Genomic DNA, 22,570 nt, shown 5'->3' with positions numbered 1-22,570 from the left:
TTTCTCAGAACACACAGCTTCCTTGGTCATTCTTTCTCTTTGTTATCCTTTCCTCCTGTTGAATTCCACTGGAAAATTCATGTTTGCTCTCCCTGTGTTATCAAGTCATGATAATCAGGTACTGTATTATCCGTGCTTTTTCAGCCATAAGTTGTACTTACAAACAAAACTGTGGCTGAAGCAAAGCAAAGCAAAGCAAAGGTACACAGCACTGGTACTTCAGCTGTCTGACTTGGGCACTAAGTTCTCCACAGACAAATCTCCAAGAGTCTGAGAAACTTTTACAATCATGCTGTAAATGTCCCTGAAGAGCTTTAACTTTGCAGTCTTTTCACCCCCTTTTTTCAGCTCCACATCAGAAAAATGAACGCAACCATTACTGTTTTAAACCATCAGTTCCCCGTCATTTCTGAACCCATGAAAATATAGGTTTAGAACAAAGGTCAAAAGAATAAACTAGTATATGAAAACATTCAAACTCTGGGTTTTTTGCTTACCCACTATGGTTTAAATAAACTGCAGTTCTCCATGCCTGGTATTACACGGAGTAGTTTGATGAGTGAACATTCTCTTCAATTTTAATTTCCATCTAAGATCAATTAAAAAAATAAGTGAACACATCAGAGTATGGCAAAGGAAACATAAAAGAAAATTGAAGGCAGTGGGAATGGGGTACTTAGGAAGCATGTGTGGTAAAACAAGAAAGGATGGGATTAAGAATGAATGAGTAATTAATGACTGCAGACTGAATACAAAAGTGACTAGCATGAAAGAGATACATTGAGATGGCTTGATCGTATAAAGAGAATGAGGACTGAATCACAAAGCGGATATATGTTGGAAGACTAAATGGGCTGAGAGGATGGAGTTGATAAGATCTTCAAAAAGAGAGTTGAGAAGTTTAAAAAAGAAAGTGCAATGTGTGAAGAAACGTGTAAGCATGGTGAAATAAGAATGGTTTTAAGGTCTAAAAAGTACAGAGAGAAATGATGAATAGCATTAAGTTTCTTCCTCTTTTCTTCTGTCTTTAGTGTCTTTTGCTCTTTCTTATTCTTTTCTAGAGTTCTACTGTTTAGCATAGAAATTTATTTATTTATTTATTTATTAGATTTATCTCCGCCCATCTCCCCCTAATGGGGGACTCTGGGTGGCTCACAAAATCCGTTAAAACAATAAATATATCCAAAATTACATAAAACATGAAAACTATACAAAGCGTTACCAAAAAAGAAGTCCAAGAGGCTGATGGTTACCAGAGCTGCAGACGACAGGCCTCTAAGGGGCTAGCCATCCCTACACTTGGTCTCTTCCCTCCCCACCCCAGGCCAAGTGGCAGAGCCAGGTCTTCAGATCTCTCTGGAAGGCCAGGAGTGAAGGAGCCAATCAAAAGAACTGACTGCCACTTTGCATCTTGCACACCTCATTTGTCATTGTATTGCCGTTTGGACAACATGATCTCCTTTAAAGGAAGAGCAATGGTATAATATCATACTGAAATCACAGGAAATCTTATCAGCTTTGTGACTTAAAAAATTGCTGTAAATTTGTTGCCTGGTTGATGTCCAAAGGAGCTCTTCACTGAGCCCACTTTCATTTCCATACTCAATAATCAGCTTTTATTTTTTCAGTACCAGTCATTAGGATCAGTTATTAATAGTTACATAACTATCTCATATAAAGGCATACCAAATATTTACTTAGGCATTTAGTCAATGAAATTCATGTTCCTCTAGAAAATTCAAATCATACTCAAAAGTATCGGAGCACTGTATTTTCAACAGATCAGGTATTTAAATTGGATTCAGCTTTTAAGTAATAGCAGTCAGAAATTTAGATGTCAGTTACTGAGGCTAGTACATTTAATCAATCAGAAGATGTAAATAATTGCTTTTCTAAAAAGCCGTTGGTGAACTAAAAGATATGCCTGCTTTTTCAACTATCAAATGTTTGAATTCCATTAACTGCAAATACTTTGCAGTCCAAAGCTACAAGAGATTGCCAGAGCCTCTCAAAGTTACATGACAGAACTCTGCAATTTCTAACATGACAGTAAGCATGGAATTCCTGAGCCCTGAAACTGAGTATATATCTGGTACTCAACATGTAAGGACATCTGTTGGAAGTCCATATCATAGTTTACTCCTCTTCTTTAGTAACAAAGGAATGATCCTGGTACTGAGTATAGTGAATGTTAACAAACAAATCAGTTGGACCCATTTAACTTTCTATTTCATGTCACTGCATATTTCTGTTTCTTCCAAATTTCAATAGCATTAGAACTCTTATAGCTATTTCCCTGCACTTTGTTCAAGGCTACAGAAACAGACCTCAATGTTGCACTTTAACTCAATGTTAAGAATGCTGGCTATGACACATCAATCTATTTTTTTCATTTTTTTTTGTAAGTGCCATCCAATTACGCCAATTCTTGATATAGTGCACAAAGCAGTCAACTAACAAGTTTACCGGATGTCTGTGGGAGAGTTATTTTTAATTCAAGTGTTTTATTCATTCACCTTTGCACTTGGAAGAGAGAAGCAAGGGCCTGACTCCATATGCAGAGTTTGCAGAACAGGACAAACCTATCCCCATTCTTATTCTCAACTGCCTATTCTGGTGTTAACAAGTATGGTTGTAATAATCAGAAATTATTAGTAGTATTTATCTCTCAGCCTTCATTTGTTACACAATGCTTTAAGATAACAGTAAAATCCAATTTAATTTTTAATAATCGGATTAAACTAAACTATTTAAATTTTTAAAATGTCATTCTTAGTGATATACAAAACAACCCATACACAAACTATTATGTGCACAGAACAACTAGTTCTGAGTGGTCCATATCAAGTGCTGATGCCCCATACTTGAGATGGGGGTGATGAGCAGGAAAACCCCCCCAAAATCTTTGGCTGCAAGCACCACCTGTCCAACCAACCCACCTGCTTGCTTATTCTCCCCAGAAACTTGTTTTCCATATCTCTCTTTAGCCACTGCCAATCTGGCTTCAAAACTAGCGGAAGTTTTGGAAGGGAAAAGAGGGCGCTGGGAAGATTGGCAGGGAGGACAGTGCACAGGCTGTGCAGAGGGAAGAGAGAGCGAGGCACACCCAGCCTCACCCTACTCATCTTATAAGACTACAGGTGGTCCTTGGCTATGACCACTTGTTCAGCGACTGTTCAAACTTGCAAAACTGCTGAATGAGGGGGACTTACAACGGGTCCTCAAAGTTCCACCTGTTGCAGCATCCCCATGGTTACGTGATGGCAATTTCTGACATTCCTGCCTGTTTCCCACAAGCAAAGTTAATGGGGAAGCCAGCAGGAAGTCAGAAGTCGTGGTCACATGAGGTCCTCGCTTAAATGATTCACAAGGTCCTCGCTTAACAATGGCAACCAGGACTATCGCAACTGCCGTCACTAAGCAACATGATCACATGACATCACACTTTACGACATCACTTAGCGACAGCAGTTTTGGTCCCAATTGTAGTCGTAACCCAAGGACTACCTGTATCTGAATTTTATTTTGTCCAAAACCTAGAACATTCCAGATTTTGGTTCTCCTGAACCACAACCTACCCAGAATGGTTCAGCAGAACTTCCAAAACACAAGGTATTTGTTCTGGGTTCAAAATGAAATAGATTTTTCATTTTGTGTATTCCTAGTTAATCATCAGTAATCAGTAATGCGGGGGAAGGGTTTTAATATAAATATGATTACATCCCATAGCAGACATAATTTTGGGAAGGGCTTCAACAGCTGCAACAAAGGCAGAAGGAAGCTCTAACTCAACCTTGTATCCACATATTTATATCCCTGATTTTGATTTATTTCAATCTGGCTTCAGGCCTGGTAATGGGATGGAGATTGGTTGTCTTAATGAACAATCAGCACAATGAACTGAATGAATAGTAGATGTGTATCCTAGCTGGTTCTGCTAGGCCAGGGACAGGCAAGTCAGGGCCCCAGGTAACCCCTGAAGCTCTTTTTCATGACTGTCAGAGCCCTCTCCAACTGTGTTGCTGGTGATGCAGCCTCCTGCCATTTTGAAATGGAAAGTATGAAAATTGCAGCATGTCCAAAAATATGGTTAACATAGTTTTTAAAAATAAAAACTTTTTTTTATAAAAGGAGACAATCCCAGCCGTGCCCACCCATTCTGCATCAGTGCCTCATTCACTGTTCTTTATCCCATCCAAAAATTGCTAAATGTGGCCACCAACCATTTAAACGCTGTTCATTGCAGTGCTGCATTTCTCATTAGCTGTCAAAATCTTTGCCTTTAATATCCTACTGAGCTATTTTGCAGATGTAGATCTTGAAGGTCTATCTTATAGTGCATCCAGTTTCCTTTGGGGAAATTTCAAAAAGAATGTCTAGGAACTTCAATTTAACATCAGGACTGTTGGCTTGTGGAATCCCTTAGGGTTCTCTCTTGGTATTTAGCATGTACCTTAAACTACTGGGAGACGTCATCCAGAACGTTTATGTTCACCGATGTTAATACGCCAAATTCCAATTTGCTTTTTCAAAATCAAAATCCAAGCTGTTCAAATTCTAAATCTATGGACCACACAAGGGTGAACAAATAAATCCAGACAAAATAGAGATGAAAAATAAGGAATAGAATTCAACCTGTATTGGGACTGGGTCACTCTCTCACTGGTATTCAAATTCTCAGTCGGGTACAGTCTCAGATAAAGCACTCTACCTGAATATGACATGTCCCTTACCTGTAACTGCAATCTGTCTGAATCATCATTTGATGCAGTGGTTAAGGCGCTGGCCTAAAAACCAGGAGACTGAGAGTTCTAGGCCTCCCTTATGTACGAAAGCCAGCTGGGTGACTTTGGGCCAGTCACCCTCTCTCAGCCCAACCCAGCTCAAAGAGGAGTTGTTGTTGTGGGGAAAATAGGAGGCAGGAGTATTAGGTATGTTCACGACCTTGAGTTATTTGTGTGTGTGTGTGTGTGTGTAAAAATTTAAAAAGCGGGATAAAAATACAACAACAATACATTGTGTTGTTCATGCAGAGCAGCTTTCAGAGTCTTCTGGATCTGAGATTTCTAGCTGGAAGCTTATCCCACTGGGCGTGCCTAGCGGCACAGCTCCCATTTCCTCCTCTCTTCTCCTAAGACTGAAAGCACTTACTGGAGTAAGCATCAGTAGAGGAAAAAGTGGGTGAATTGTGTTAATGCACAGATGACCATTCAAAGAATACTGTGAAAGGAAACAGAAATTGTGATTGCTCTCTCCCGGTATTTGAACAGTACATGTGTTATGTTCCTATGAAATATTCTTGATTTGACTTTAGCTTCTAGACTTCAGGGGTTGATTGGATCCTGGAAGACTGCCTGCCCCTGGAGGTAACTGGTGTGTGATGCTACATTTTCAGAATTGTCAAATTAGGCATACAAAGGAACATCATTTCACACTTGACTGTGCGTTGATATAACTGACTGCAGCTGAACTGTTGGAGACAATCTGTACTATCCTGTTTCATAGCACTTGTTCAAAAGTGCAGCGTTCCTTCCATAAGATCAACACCTCTAGACAACTGATAATGACCTTGGTATTCTTGATGATTCCAACATCCTCAGTTACTTTGTCATACAGAATGTGCTCCCCAACTTGTTCAGGAAATTTATACTTCTGGTCAGAAAGAATGTGGGGAGGGAATTCTGTGTTCATGTTGGGAGAGTTGCCTACCACTGTTGGCTATCTAGCAGGACAATCATTCTGAGCTTTGTCTGCCATGACATATCACTAGAGGGGATGCATGCAGTCTGGCAACTGGACCATTGGAATAGATGCTGCCTATTTGATATTAGACTGTAGTCTGTCCTAAGACACAAAAGGCCATTGAATGACTTTGGACCAGTAACTCTCTTCAGTTCCACCTATCTTGCAGGATTGTTGTTGTGGGGAAAAGTATAGGAGGGAGCACTACTATGACATCCTGAACTCCTGAATAAAAAGCAGATAAATAAATCAATAAAATAGTAGCAGTAATGGGAAAACTGTGGCCTCGGTCAAGTTCAGCAACACCCCAATGTTCTGAATTGATACAAAGACCCTGGGAAGATGTAAGGTGAAACTGATTATCATGGGAAAATTATGATCTGGAGCATGGAATGAGTAGCCACTTCAAGCATACCTGTACACCTTTTAATCTGAAGTAAACAATGACTACTACTATGTACTTAGTGAAGTTTCTGGGGGTCCTCAGCAATCCAACAAGGATTTGAACAGGCAAGCCTGTGTTCCCATCCCAGGAAAAGCATCTGTATGGATAAGCACATATATCATTTTGTTGCAGGGTACAGCTTATAGTACTATAAGCAAAGAAGATAGAGTGAGCATCTGCAAGCAAGGTGTCATTTAATGCCACAGTTACTGCATTGTGACAAAGGGCCTTAGAGGATATATAACACATACTTTGCATGGAAGGTTAGTGCCACAATCAGCTTCAAATAACATAAAATATAAAATAAAATCAGCTGCTCCTGAAAGGCAAAGTTTTCAATGAGGTAACTGTTGCAACATTCAAACTAGAGTAGTACATGCATTTGAAGCAGGCCTCTCCCCAAAAATTTCAGATAAGACCCCAATGGGGCTTCTGCACAGGCATAAAATCACATATGGGATGTGAAGAGTAGTCATTTTGCACAACTAAGGCTATCAGACTAGCTGCATCTAGAAAGCTGAACCTTTACTGAGTTAGCTTATGCAAGAAAATCTAGTATATTTGGGAAAAGGAGGGGTTGGGCAATAAAATCTTTTTTGCAAGAATATAAACTGTTAGGCACAAGCTGAAAGGAACTGAGAATTTTAAGAAGCATAATCAGATTTTGAAAAACTGAGATTAAAATTAAGATGCATAGATGCATAAATTATAAACATGCATAAATATAGCTCATGCTATTTAAATTAACACAGCAGACAGCTGGACAACAGAAGGTACAACAATCTATGATCAGATTATTAAAAAATAAACAGCAAGCTCCCTATAAAAATGAATAATTAAAACTAACGAGAGATCAGACTAGAACTACCACATATTAGATGAAAACTCCAGATGATTTGGCTCAGACAAAAAATAAAATAAAATTAATCCCTTTTTTTTTTATATAACAAGCTCCAGCATTTAACCAGAATACAGTTTGGTAGAACCTGTATTGATATTAAATCTTATCTCATTTTCCCCCTTTATACAGAAGTTGTTTCATCATGGAGCTATTTGTGGCCTTCCAGGTGTTGCTGAACTCCGGCACCTCTCACCACTGTCTATGCTATTGGTTTAGCAACTCAGACCACAGATTTCTCATCTCTTTATTATAGATCAGAAACAGGGGATTCCTTCCAATTGATTTTAAAAGGAGAGATGGGGAAGTAAGTATACATTATTCAATAACCTTAGGCTAGAAAATCTTGCTTTCCTTCAGCAGACTGTATCTTCAAGAGATAAGTTAGTAGTCTCCCTAACATTCACAAGCTTACTGAATATCATGTAATTACCTATCTTTAGTTAATGTAGAGTTTTAAAACTTTTTTTAATGGACAAAACAGAATTGCAGGCAGCAGAGCAAAATACGGATGGTGAAGTCTTCATGCAAATACAAGTACCAATCTACACTTTACGTTTGAGTTATTAGCTTGCAAAGGAATTAAGGACTAAAATCTCAAGTATGGAGATGTCAAATATATGGTCCAAAGGCGGCATCCTGTGCAGTCTGCAGTACAGTTTTTGGAAATTTCTTAGACTAAGCAAAATCATGCCCATGTTCTATTACTGAAAATCTTTCTGCTATATAAAAATTAAAGTCAAAACATATAACCATTATGAGATTACATTCATCTTTTGAAATGTGGAGATGGAGGTTATTATTTAATTTCTCTACATTCTATATTGCAGAACTGATTAGGGATAGTCATGGATGCATTCTTCTCTTAGAAGAATGTCTTGTATTCAATTACCATTACTTTGGACTAAAGACCTACCATAAATATAAATACAATAAAAGTTACCTATGGTAAGATTTGCTATAACATCCTACAGCATTAAAATCCATAGACTGGAATATTTTCAAGCTTCTATCAACTAATTAATCATTTAATCAACAGCCAATTTATACATTATAATGTTTTCAAGTATTTACTTATTAATTCATTATTTCATCAGCCAAAATATACATTCCCTCTTTTTATTTTCAAATGTTCTGCATTCACAAAAGAGATTAAGTCATGGTTTACAGAACAAATCAAAAACTAATTTGAAACTATCTTGCGGGGAAATTAGCATAGTGTAGTGATTAAGATATCAGATTTGGACCTCGGAAGCCCAGTTCCCAAGCTAACAGATAACAGCAAAGAATGACCAATTATTCTCCCTTAGCCCACCATATGTCACAAAGTATATTTATCTAGACCACTTACATACATACATATAGAAATCCTAAATTAATATTAGAACTGAACAATTAAACCCCCCAAACTGCAAAAACACCTGGCTTTAAGGCCCCTCCTAAATTGTAATGAAAGGGGACTGCCTCAACTTCAATGGCAATTTTTCCATAATAGGAATTCAAAATGAGAATTCCATGTTAGATATATCATGACAGAACCTGTAACAGCTATCCAACTGAGGAGCTAAGGGGGCAGGGCAGACTACCAGAATAGCTGCTCTTGTAAGTAAACTGGGCCTAAGTGATTTACAGCTTATGCAATAAAGTAAGCTTCTTGAATTGGGCTCTGAAAGCATGTGGTAACCAATATAACTGCATCAACATGGGGGCAATGTGGAAGTTCCTAAAAGTTTTTGTGCAGATTTAACTAGAAGAGATCCTCATGTATACCATATTAAACTCCCAGAGGCAGGACATAAATGCAGTAATTAATCATGATTTAATTGTTGAATTCCAGTTTATATTCTATTATTTTTAACTACTATTGCTCTCTGGATTCACTAGAGGCTTGGGCAGGGCAGAAAATTAAATCAGGACTAAGTCAGGAAGCCACAAACACTGTAACCCTATGTGCAATTAATGCTGCATTGTAGTTGCAATCACTGAAACAAAAATAATGGTTTCTAATTACAGCTACTTCATTAAAACAAACCCTGGTTTAATTCACTAACACCACCTTATCTGCACATCCCAAACAAGAAACATTATGGCTTAATACCACGTGTGAATTTATTTTAAAATTTCTACATCTGCCATATGATTTTGCCAGCTTTATACAAATTACATGCTTTGAATGATAAAAATGCCCATTAGAGTTTCACTTTGTGTGTGTGTGTGTGTCTGTGTGTGTGTGTACCTATACCTACACCTACATCTATTGATCTATATACTGGTGCCTTCGAGTCAGTCTTGACTCCTGGCGACTGCCTGGACAAGCCCCTGCAGTTTTCTTGGCAAGAATTTCCTAAGTGGTTTGCCATTGCCTGCATCCTAGTGTTGAGAGAGAATGACTGGCCCAAGGTCACCCACCTGGCTTTGTACCTAAGGTAGGACTAGAACTTATGGTCTCCTGGTTTCTAGCCTGATGCCTTAACCACTATCCCAAACTGACTCTCTCACTTAGCATTTACCATGCAGTAATAAAAAGAAAGCAAACATTAAATATTCCAATATATGTTTACTTTTATTAGACCCTCCTTTATCATTTTGTTGTTCAGTCATTCCATGATCTATCTATGCATTTTTAAGTAAACCAATATTGATTCCGGTAGAGACTGCATACAAATCTATTTAAATCTGTATTTGAAGGAATCATTTTAGAGTGAGATTTCTTCTCTTCTAAATCTTGACAACTGAACAAAATTCAATTCTCACCCCCATTTTACTGAGAATTCCAACCATTACGATTTGTACATATGTGTACTTGTTTATTTATTTAAATTTATTATAGCCACCCAACTCCAATTGACTCTGGGCAGCATACAAACCAACAAAATCCATTCAAATAAGTAAAACCTAAAATCACAGCCTGGGCTAATACGATCTCAAAATGACACAAATCAAACAAAGCAAAATACAACAATATATTAATCCCAGGCCTGGGACCAGAGGCATGTTTTAAGAGCTTTCTGGAACCCTAGGAGAGGGTGCTGTCCTTGTCCTTGGGGGCCGCGACAGAGAAGGCATGCTTTCTTAGTCCTGCAAGATGACTTTTAAAAAAGAGGACCTGGAGTGCACCCAACCTGCTGGAACATACTGGGGGTGCAGAAACGATTGGAGGTAAGTGATCCCTTAGATAGGCAGGCCCTGTGCCATACTGGGAACCAATGCAGCTCACGTAGCAGTGGTGACACATGGGCCACTGCGTTTTGAACCAGCTGTAGCTTCCAGTTGGTCTTCAAGGGCAGCCCTGGGTAAAAGTACATTGCAATAACCCAATCATTAGGTGACCAGGGCGTGAGTAACCGTTTGAAGGTCCTCCCAAATGAGGAATGGGCACAACTGCCGTGCCGACTGAACCTGTTCAAAATCCCTCCTGTTCCACCCCATCCAGACCCAAACAGCCTCCAGACAGAGTCAGTACGTTGACAGCTGCTGTTGTTGAATACATATAACTTTAAGCATGTTGCTTGTATTGTGCATGTTGCTGGCCTTAACCTAACTTTTTAAATAAAGTATCCTTCAGATGAGCTGGAACTGACCACACTCCCCAGAATTCCCAGCCTTCACGACATAATTGTCACAGAAAAACAAGCAAAAGAGAATTCAGAATGTTTACCATATTCCCTTTCATTTTAGTCTTCTAATCTGTCATATCCAAAAGCTCCTAAAACTACCATTTATGCTTTATAAATATTTATTCATATTGGATCTTTTTGGTTTCATTTGTGTAATTCATCACTATATATAATATTTTTAAGAAGGCCAGGACATATGAAAGAATCAGACCCCAGTGCATAATGTTCCATAAGAAAAACTCAATTTAAAAAATAAATGAATCCATATTCTATTCTGGGAATACTTCCCAATTCACCACATATACAGTTTCCCTCCTTGTCATTTTAAGCCCACTAGGAGAAGATATCCAGATGTTCTTGATATCCCAGTAACAGAAAAGTAGACATCCCGGAACCAGTGCTGACAACTAAGACGAATTCTTATAGTAAATTTGTGGCTTACAAAACTGAAATTATTGTTCCAAACTGGAAGATGACATTTAAATATGGTTAACTGACTGAAGAGCCAATATGGCCTTCTAGTAATAGGTACTGCCATAACCTAAACATGGCAACATTTTGATATATACATAAAAGCGAAACAAGATTGTACCCTTGCTGCATACTTATTCAATTACGCTCAATTTTTGCTTTAGAAAGTTCTTACCTTGGTATTGTAACACATTTTGTATTGCAGTTCTGGGTAGTGATTGCTTTTTCAAGCTCATCCAGTTGTCCTGTCTTCTTGAGCTTCTTGACCAAACTTTTCACTGCTTTTTCACACCACTTTTCTTCCTGTCCATTCTGCTCACCTCCACCAGCACCTCCTGAACCACCAGCAGATTTCTTCCACCCTAACAGTCTCTTCACAACCGGTGGGGTAAATGGCAATATAGATGACATGGCCCAGGTATAGTACACCTAACACAATTCAGCTGCCCTTCACAACCTATGGAAAAAGGAAAGCTGTTAAAAGTTTTAAATAAAATAATTCCCTACTCTTCCATTTTATCCAGACAAAATGGAGACTTCTTACACTAGTATTTTTATTTGGTATGTGCCTATTTCTAAGTATAAGATCTATTTTATTTCCACAACAATTTTATAAAGTAAGTAGGTCAGACTGAGAGCAACTGGCCCAAAGTCACTCAGCTGCCTTCCAAAGCTGAGGGTGCATTAAAACCTGGGACTCCACATTTAGAGCACTACACCATCCTGTCACTAGACCAGGTTTCTGCAAATTTGCTGCCTATAGATGTGCACGCTTCAACTCTTAAAACTTTTAGTATTGGCTATTTATCACTGAGCACCACTGGCACTCAACCAAGGGCAAACTTGACTAAACACGGTTACAGCCACTATCAAGGCCTACCTTGTGGTGGTAAGAGCAGTGAAGTGGCAGTACTTCTGTGCCCTTACTGCATTCACAGAATGCCACCCCGCAGCCCTGTTTCAGGTGACATGAGCCCTCTTAGGTAAAGGGGCCTGGGGAACCTTTTGCAGGGGTATGCAGAGGAATTTACTCAGCATCTGTTGGACAAAATCACTCAGATTTGCTTATAGTTGGACACCGCTTTTGTTGTAGGTCCAGACAAGATGCCTGGGGTAGAATCTTGCCCAGTTATCTGGGAACAGTTTGAACCTGCTGGACCTGAGGCAGTGGACAAGGTCCATATGACTGTGAGCTCAGCCACCTGCTCTCTAGATCCATGCCCCTCCTGGCTTGTGAAAGCAGCCCAGGGGGTGTCGTGTGAGTGGGTTCTAGCAGTGGCTAATTCTTCTTTGAGTGAACAAGTTGTTGTTCCTTTGCCTCCTAAAGAGGCCTTGGTTCATCTCTTCAAAAAGCCATCGCTAGATCCCACTATACTGAGCAATTTTCGTCTAGTATCTAATTTCCCCTTTTTGGTGAAGATGGTTGAGAAGGTGGTTGCGTGACAGTTCAGAGGACCTTGGATAAAGCGGATTACCTGGATCCCTTTCAGTCAGGATTCAGACCCAGGTATGGGACAGAAACGGCATTGGTCACGCTTCTGGATAATCTCTGGCATGGGCGGGATGGGAATTGTGCATCCAGACTTGCCTTACTTCACCTTTCAATGGCTTTCAGTACCATCAACAATGGTATTCTTCTGGATCTGCTCAGAGGATTGGGGGTGGGTGGCACACTGTTGTGCTGGTTCGACTCCTTTCTTCAGGGCTGATTCCAGTCAGTGATGATTGGGGAGGAGAGGTCCTGCCCTCAGCCCTTACTATGTGGGGTGCCACAGGGTTCAGTGCTTTCTCCTCTCCTTTTTAACATCTACATGAGGACGCTGGTGAGCTCATTCGTTGTCATGAAGTGAGGTATTATCAGTATGTTCATGATACCCAATTATACATCTCTGCCCCTGGCAAATTAAGCAATGCTCTGAATGTCTTATCTCAGTGTCTGGAGGCTGTGAGGATCTGGATGGAGAACAACAGGCTTCACCTGAACCCTGGGAAGACTAAGTGGCTTTGGATTTTTGGGCCCACTGGTTCTAGAACTATGCCATCTTTGGTGCTGGATGGGGTGGTACTGCCCCAGACAGACCCACTGTGCAATCTGGGGGTCCTCCTAGACTCGAAGAGCAGGTGGCAGTCGTAGTTAGAAGGGTCTTTGCACAGCTTTGGGTTGTGCACCAGTTGCATCGTTTTCTGGATCAGGAGGCTCTGTTCAGTCACTCATGCCCTAGTCATCTCCAGATTGGACTACTGTAATGCGCTCTACATGCAGCTGCCCTTGAAGAGTATTTGGAAGCTTCAGCTGGTGCAGAATGCAGCAGCGCAGGCAGTTATGTGTGCTTCTGCTCCATGTTACACCTCTGCTCCATGAACTGCATTGGTTGCCAGTTTGCTTCTGAATTCAATTCAAGGTGCTGGTTTTAAACTTTAAAGCCCTTCATGGCATAAGGCTAGGTTATCTGAGGGACTGCCTCTCCCCAATTACATCAGCCTGCCCCATCAGATCTGGCAAAGAGGGCGTGCTACAGATACCATCTGCCCAGGACCTACACTTGGTGGCTCCCAGGTGGCAGGCCGCCTCTGCCGTGGCACCCGCCTTATGGAACATCCCCCCCCCCCCCCCGCAAAATCAGGTCAGTTCCATCCCTTCTGATGTTCCATTATATCACCAGGCCTGGGGTCCCAGAGAACCGGAGATTTGTCTAGGTGGCTCCATTACTGAGGTGGATGTACTCATTCTCTCTCTGCCTGGGGTTTGTATATATATTTTAGTTTTAATTAATCTCTATTTTTTTAATGTTGACTTTCTATATTTTATAATTTCGGATATAATTTATATTTACATATACAATTATAATTGGGTTCTCTTTATCTAGTTTTAGGACTCATGTGAACAGATCACATTTTAGGTCATATTTATGCAGAAATATTGAAAATTGAAAAGAGTTCACAAATTTTTAAGCATCACTGTATATAAATAAAATATCCATTTGGAATTGACACTGGAATGCCTCTTAATCAACTGGGGAATAATACTCATTTTAATAACATTAAAGTCACTTTGTGTGAGATAGGCAGCTATATAAATGTGTCTAATAAATAAATAATTTTACCCCACCAACTTAATGGAATATTGATCCATCTATTAATATCCATAGCAATCTTATCTAAAGCATGTAACATTTTAACTTCCAAATATTTTGAAATGTTTTTGCTTTTTATATAATCCTAAACATTTAGTATACTAATACAGATTAAAACCTGACATCTTACATTGATCAATTAATATATTAGATCCAAAGGAAGTACATTAGATTTTCCCCATTTAATATTGTAACCCAAATATTTACCCAATTGTTGAACCACCCAGATCAAGTTAGACAGTGAAGTAATTATTCAGTATTGCCAAAATGTCATCAGCATATAAAAATAATTTAGAATCCACCAGGAATTGTAAAATAGTCCCTATGAGAACAAATGTGCCACAGACACCTTCCCTGGTACCTATCCAACTCCCCACCCACATGTCTTTTTTCAGCACCAAGATTCTTTCATTTAAAAGGTAATAAATGAGAAGTTTGCATACTACAAAGAAGCCAACAGAATGTTACATTTTGAGCACCTTCCAAAACTGGTTTGCAATGTAACAAGAATCTACTTCAAAAAATGAAGTAAAATAAACATCTTGCTAACCTTCATTTTCAAGTTCTTCTCCTGTAATTCCAATAGCCAGAAGAGCTACTGGAAGACCAGGAAGAGATTTCTGCACAAAACCCAACATATGCACAGAAGCCTCTTCAGATGAAATGAGCTGCTAGTTGAGGCTTCCAGGCAACCCTGAAATCCTTAAATATTTAACCTCACATTTTTACTGTAATGGGGAAAAATGCGCACACACACCCCGCATATGCATAAACCAACCATTTATTTTTAGACAATCTAATTGTGATGACCATGTCAAGATGTTTTAGGATTTATATTTAAATCACACAGACAGGGGAAAAAAACTATTTCTATTAAACAGTTTGTCCTATCACTGCCATATTCCATCATAAAGTAAAAAAAAATCGCAACCAGAAGCAATGGCTGGTAATAATTACTGGAGCGGGGGGGAGTGGAGAGAAGGAATAGAAAATGTGTAAATTGATACTCCTGCATCTTGTTTATTATATATACAAAAGAATGCAATTCTCTAACATTCACAATCTTGCACAGAGCAAGCAAGAATCTTTTTGCATAAGATAAGCAAAACTGTATCACTATTCATGGTTTGGCACCAAGTCTTCATTTCGCAAAGGAATCCTTCCATTCACCAAATTTTAGTTCAGCCAAAAGAACCCATAACCAGCTCGGTGGCATTGAGTCATGCACTGTGTCTCAGACCTGGGAAGAAAGCTCTTCTGAAAATCATGCCTAGAAAACTGCAGGGATTAACCCAGGCATTCATCAGGAGTCAAGACCAACTTGAAGGCACAATGTATGTTCTAAAAAGCCATATATGTATCTCTATATGAATTGCTTTGTCCAAATTTCTATATATGTTGGAAAGTTATTCATGTTCTCAATGCCATTTTAAAGAACAACAAGGGAAAAGGTTGCATTAATACCTACAACAATGTCTTGAACGTGTATGTGAATCTTTACCTCAATACAATATACTGTACTACTTACAATAAAAATATAGACATTTACAGAGATCAATATAATATAAACCAATTCAAAGCATAATTTGGGGGAAAAAAAGATTTCTGCTCTATATGAGTGTAGATAGGTTGCAATGTACCCAATTAATCTAGTACTAATTATTTGAGGGACTGCCTCTCCCCGGTTACATCTACCTGTCCCACCTGGTCAGGCAGGAGGAACATGTTATGGGTCCTGTCTGCTAAGGAGTTCCATCTGACAGGACTCAGAGAGTTAGCCTTCTCTGCTGTGGTGCCCGCCCTGTGGAACATCATCCCTCCCAAGGTGAGACTGGCCCTGACACTACTAATTTTTCAGAAATCCCTTAAAACTTGGTTTTGTCAGCAGGCTTGGGAATCCCATGGAAGTGGGAAGTCCATGAATGGTTATATCGTATGTAAGAGCCTGACAGCACTCTCTCATGGTTTTCATTATATTTATGGTTTAATTGTTTAACAGTTTTTAAAGTTTTATTTTTAATTGTTCTGTTTTTATTGTATGCCACCCAGAGTCATATCCATGAGATGGGCAGCCATATAAATTTGATTAATAAAATAGACTATCATTTAAAGGTTGTCTTGTAATCTCTAGTCATATTTGTTTCCTCACACATTTCTTATATCCGTACTTTCAATGTTAAGCTTTGCTCACTAATTCGGGAAAAATACAATAATTGGGTACACATGGAGCATCCATCAAACCAACAGATTATATCTTAGATAACTGCTGAATAAGAGCTTGATGGCTATTCTTTCCTAAACTGTAAAAAAAGACAATTATGCAAGCCATGCCATCTTTCTTTTCCTTCAGTTTGAAGAGGGGAGATAAAATTGTCCTTGAGTTTGCACTGACATCATGAGGCACTCAAATCTAAGTATAGCATCAGAGAAATTCTGCCCCCTCTTCCCAAAGTTAAGAAAGGCAACTGCACATTCTGGCGTGTTAACATGTTGAGATAAATCTATGGATCTTATCTCTAAAAAGATCTCTTTTCCTCTATCCCACAGATGTTGCTATTTGAGTGGACTGCAAAAAAATATTCCTAATAATTACAGATTGATTCCACCAATACAATATAGCAAAAGTTTTAAAAAAAATCCACATACATCATATTCAAGGATAAGGGCAAAGGTGTTAGTGACTCAGACGTTCTGCCAGCCAACTGTGTGCCATAACCTTGTTTGTGGATCACTATGGTTATCACTCAAAAGCAAGTACACCTGCCAGTCAGGAAAAATATTTTTATTTTTACAAAATAAAAGATCTCTAGTAGCTTTGTCTTAGCTCCTTTATAATGAAGGAATGGGATGGGATGGGGGACTTCAACCTTTTAAGGAAGTGCTTCTAGTTCTGAGAATCATCATCTAAAGATCTGATCCCAGTAAATGACCACCAAGTCAAACTTGGTTCCTTCCTTTTAAAGCATTTGCAACTATACTAGTCACATAATGAACGGATGGACGGCCCATTCATTCATTCATTCATTAAGATTTGTATGGCCACCCATCTTAAAATACAACTTCGGGCAGCTTACTTCCCTTCTCAATACAAGTACGGTGAGCAAGATGAAAGAGCAAGTAGCACCCTGCTGGGCAGTGTCAGCATTCACTCCTACTCAGTTTTTAAGTCAATGATGCCTACTGAGTAAATCCTATTCTGATACTCCAAAACAAGGTAAAAAGGTCCAATAAGAAACTCATAAAACAATTTAGGAAAAATGGGGAAAGCGTCTTTACATTAGCAATATTTTCACACGACACATTTTAACATGGATGTTAACATGTTAATACAAAATTAAATATTTGAAGTATTTGTTAATATTAGCTTTATAGCAGAAAGCAAAGAAGGTATATAAACTAGAGATCACCCATCTAGGACTTTAATTTGAAAAGCTTGCTTAGAAATGATTGATATTTTGTCCTCTCCTTCCAAGATTCTCTTAGATCTTTGAGTGCATTAAGACTTTTTATTACTAGTTCCCAATTTATGTTTCCTTTCAACCCCAGTTCTAGATAAAAACCTGTACTGTATTGTTTCATTTGGCACAGAAACTTTATTCTGCTAAAAAATGACTATTAGAATGTCTTATTAAGTATCTCCTTAGCAGACCAAACAGCCAACAACTATGTATCTCAGATGACTGGGTGCAAACAGACAGCAAGAGACCATATTTTGAAGGCCAAGCTTTCTAGTCCAGGTACCTGAAACTCAATACCCAGAGAGTCCACACTTTTCAAGCTACATACACTATGTTTTTAGCAGCTCAGCTTATTTTTCATCAATCAGAACTTTCATTAACAAAAAGGCTGAACAACCCTACACTAAAACATTCTCTAAATCAAAAGTGAATAAACTACATTCCTTCCAAGGCTGTGGAGTTTGACCCAAATCAGCCACAGTTAGCATAGGCAATAGCTATCGTTTGGTTGGCCCCTATTTATGCTGTAAAACACATTCTAGATGAGCCTCAATTATTTTGGTTTTAAATAACTTCCAGGTACCATGAAGAGATGGGACCATCTTGACTTTTCAATCTCTTTTTCACCAGTCCCCTAATATTTCAGAAGTTTCCTCTTCTGAAGTCAAAAGTAACTCTGTTGGAATTTGCTGGTAGTTTCCTACTTCCCTCTATTTCTTAAAATTGCACCATGAGCCTCTGTGGCAACAACTCCTCATATTGTGCAACATGGTACCCACTGCAGTTCATTGGAGAAGAGGATAATAAAGCAAATACTATGGAAATACTGTGCTGGCCTTAAGCCATTATTTAGTTCTTCAGACCACAGGAAGGACATGGTCCTCAAGATGTACAACCAAAAAAAAATACAAAATATGTATAAAGTAGTTCATCAACTGCTCTCAAAATCTTTAACTGATCTTTAGTAAAATCTTGGCAGATATTAGAAATAAAAAAATATATATCCATTTTTAATTTTTCAATATTTTAGGAAATATTCTTAAACTAACAATTAATGTATGTTATGACATACATTACAACAAAAGTGCAAACTTTTAGGCACCTGAGCTCCTGGTATATATCAGTGATCATATATACCAGACTAATATCTTGTTCCATGGATCAATTAATCCTATTGCACGACCTGCAGCAATTCAGTTTAACTGAAGGTCAATTGCAAATATTCTAACAAATTAAGTTTAGGTATTGCTTTATGGCTTTACAAAAGAAGTAATTAAGTCCTATTTAGAAAGCAACATTTATAGCTTTTAGAAAGCAATATTTATAGCTCACTTAGCAAATCAAGATCTCAAATGGATGCTTCCAATTACAAATTTGCATGCATGGTCCATTAAGGCAATGCAATATACATCTGAAAACCCTTAAAACTATGTATACAATTGTCAAAAATACAGAGCACAGGCAATGTTTCCTCTGCTGTAAGCCCTGTGTACATTGTTGCTCTCAAGATCAAGAAACAATTACAAATACATAACTCCAGACTCTTTATTTTTCAGAAATGAGTTAGGGTTAGGAAATGAATGTAGATTTTGAGAAGGTAATATACTGACAGTACAACACGTAAGGCCGAAAAAATAATGCAGCCAACCAATGCTTCTGGCCATGCCCTAACACTCAAATAATTGGCACAGAGATAATTCAAAACACAATTTCACTACGGGCTAGGGGAAAAAAAGTCTTAAAAAAAAGATGCAATTTGCATAGTCTATATAAGTTTATCTGCAGTGCAGCAGAGAAAACTTTCACAAGAGTCATAGAGACTTTATTTCTGATACAAAAACAGAAAGGGAGGTTCTAAAGTTGTAACTATATATGACTAACAATGCAACAATGCATACATGTAAAGCAGACATTTATATGAAATGACCTTCATTGAAATTAACAAGAGCATGTGTAGTATTTTCAGCCAACTGTCTTAAAAGATTAAAGATCAAATCACTAATCTCTAACAGCGCTTTTATCTGAGACACAAACAATTGCCTGATTTAAATAATAATCTAAATCTGAATTTAAACAATTATGCATGAGCTGGCAGCTTTAAGTACTTATGCTCCTCACATCATGAAAAAGAAAGCAAGCTTCTGATTTCACATTAGACTAAGTTCATTTTCTATTGCAAGTTTAATCTAACTGTACTAATCAAAGCAAACCAGGGTCCATAGCTTATTCTAATTATTAAAACAAACCAAAATCAAACCACAGCTTGATTTATTAGTATTTGTGTGACAGAACACAGAATAGTAGCAATTAATCCAAATAATATTATTTCACACAGAGAAGCACTGTTATTACTTCTCACAATTTTCACTGCAAATATTACACTTTCTGTACCTAATCAAACTTTCAGAAATTACCTCTTTACAGAAATATCTGAGGTGTCAACTTTAAAACCCAGTGTATCAATACTTCTCTGCAGAAGAAAGTTCTACCCCTCTAACTAAAGCAAGTCATATAGCTCTGTAAGTTAATAAACAGGGGATATCTTGGAAAACATTGTCTTTCTGTCATGGTAACAGCTTTGATAAGTTATTGATCACTGTGAAAGTGAGACAGCGTGGGAGGGTGGTTAAAGTGCTGTCCTGGCATTGAAAACATCCTAGCACGTCCACTCAGTCAAGGAAGCTCACTGATCAAATCAAGTTAACTTAAATTTTAGATGTATTATGTATTTTATATATATATTTATAGTTTTAATGTTTTTTGTAAGTCACCCAGAGTCCCCCATTGGGGGGAGATGGGCGGGGGAGAAATCCAACAAATAAATAAATAAAAATAAATAAATAAATAAATAAATAACAACTCTCTCTCAGCCCAACCTATCCTACAGGTGTTATTGTGGAGGAAAATGGGAGGACCAGCATTGTATATATCATCATGAGCTCCTGAACAAAAGGCGAGATAAAAATCAACAAAAAATACATCCTAATCCCTTTAAATGTAGTTTAAATTAGTAGCCTTGTCATATTGTGACAGAGAACTTCAGTAATTAGATACTGAATGAAGTAATACTTTCTTTAAAGATTAAGGTAAAATCTCCTTTGAGTCAAGCTTAACTCTTAACTGATTTTACTTCATGCCACGGCTTCATTCCAGGATGTTTTTCAATTTAGCAATCTCCCCTATAATCCTGATATTCCCTGATAGCCAAATTACTACTTGTTTAGCACCCAATCTCAAAAGTCAACCAGGAACTGCCATCTTTAAGTTAATCCAATTTATTGGTTGATCCCAAGTTCTGGTAGTGCTTGTAGGATCAAAAACTCTATTTCCCCGTCTGATGTAACCACTGCCTCTACCACAGTGACTCAAATGGGACAGCAACTAGCCTGATCAGCATATTCAGCAGCCCCCTCCTCTTCTGCCCTATATCACTTCAACTTGCAAGGTACTACTTGTCATGGGACAGTTTCCCCTTCCAGGAGAAAGTGAAAGGGGAACTTCATTTCCTGCTTAAAATAATGTCTGTCAAAAATGAAAGAAAGGGCTGTTCACTTCTGCTGGTGATCTACCCACATTACCTGAGAAATAGCAAGACCTCTCCAGACCAAGTGGAAGCCATTTTCCCCACTTCCAGACAGTCACCAAAGAGAAATCATGCAGCTGGAGAACTTGGCCACCTGACTCTTAAATAGAATTCTTTCCAAAGCAACCACTCTGCCAATTAGCACAACATAACAAGCTTGATTAAAAGGAATGTGTGAGTCACTTTGGTGTAGTAGTTAAAGGCTCTGTGCTAGAAACCAGGACAGTGAGAGTTCTAGTTCTGTCTTAAGACACAAAGCCAGCTGGGTGACTTTGGGCCAGTCCCTCTCTCTCAGCCCTAGGAAGAAGGCAATGGCAAACCACTCCCCCAAATTGTTGCCAATAAAACTGCCCGCACTTGTACATATAGTCATCTGAAGTCAAGACTGCCTTGAAGGCACAACTGCCACCACCCCAACACACCTACTAACTTACCCCTATGCTGTGTGGCTCCTTAATTACAACTGGTGGCTTTCCTATAGTTAAACATATAGTCTTAACCCAGAGGAGCCACCATTTCAGGTTAACACTAACCAGAATTTGAAACTGACAATTTTGGTGATGCACAAACATTTCTGTTAACTAGAGTGGCTCACTAAATCATGCAAATATGCCCAACAATTGGATTCACACACATACTAATTTGTGGTTTAATTCAACTTGGTTTGTTGAATACTGTAAGCTACAACTAGTTGGGCTGTAACATTAAGCCTTGATCTCAAATCACAAAAGCTGGATTCAGGCAACCTGCTAAGGTAAACAAACCACATTATGACATAGCACAATGTGTGAACCTTGTCACTGTAACTGAAAACAAACTATTTACTGAAAGTTTATTACAGCTAATAATGATTTCTGGCACTGATCCTGAGTCACACTTGTAGTGTGTTGACTAGACATGCAGGACAATTCTTTGTGCACAGACATATTGCTTCTGATTTTGGTTTGCCAGTTCCTTTTCAAGCAGTAGCAGTATGCAATTGACACACAACCAAGAAACTAAAACTGACCTACAGATGAAAAATGAAATTTTAGAATGTCTGAAAACAAACAGTAATGGGTTATGATAAAACGGACTAAAGATTTTGGACATATTGCTGGAACAGTGGGAAAACATGTAGTTGAAAGGACTGAAATTCACATTATGTTATAATCTAAAAGAGAATTTTTATAAAATGATGTACCGTTGGTATATGACTCCAGAAAAATTATCTAGAATGTAT

General features: G+C 38.4%; 1 protein-coding gene across 5 annotated transcripts in view; it reads right to left on the bottom strand.

Moving 5' to 3' along the window:
• The window catches only part of SMAD2 (SMAD family member 2), a 55,249-nt gene that overhangs the window by 25,163 nt on the left and 7,516 nt on the right, over positions 1 to 22,570 (bottom strand). For all 5 annotated transcript variants that reach the window (XM_088152955.1, XM_088152957.1, XM_088152956.1 and 2 more), the window contains one exon: positions 11,349 to 11,630. In XM_088152955.1, the coding sequence (XP_088009081.1) occupies positions 11,349 to 11,584 (236 nt within the window). In that variant the 5' untranslated portion in view covers positions 11,585 to 11,630. The remainder of the gene's footprint in view (positions 1 to 11,348; positions 11,631 to 22,570) is intronic.

This window comes from Python bivittatus, unplaced genomic scaffold (assembly GCF_059951505.1).
Source record: "Python bivittatus isolate LINGU-HERP-01145 unplaced genomic scaffold, Pbiv_v1 ctg000570_np1212, whole genome shotgun sequence".
Classification (NCBI taxonomy): Eukaryota; Metazoa; Chordata; class Lepidosauria; order Squamata; family Pythonidae; genus Python; species Python bivittatus.
This window is presented reverse-complemented; position numbering and strand designations above follow the sequence as displayed.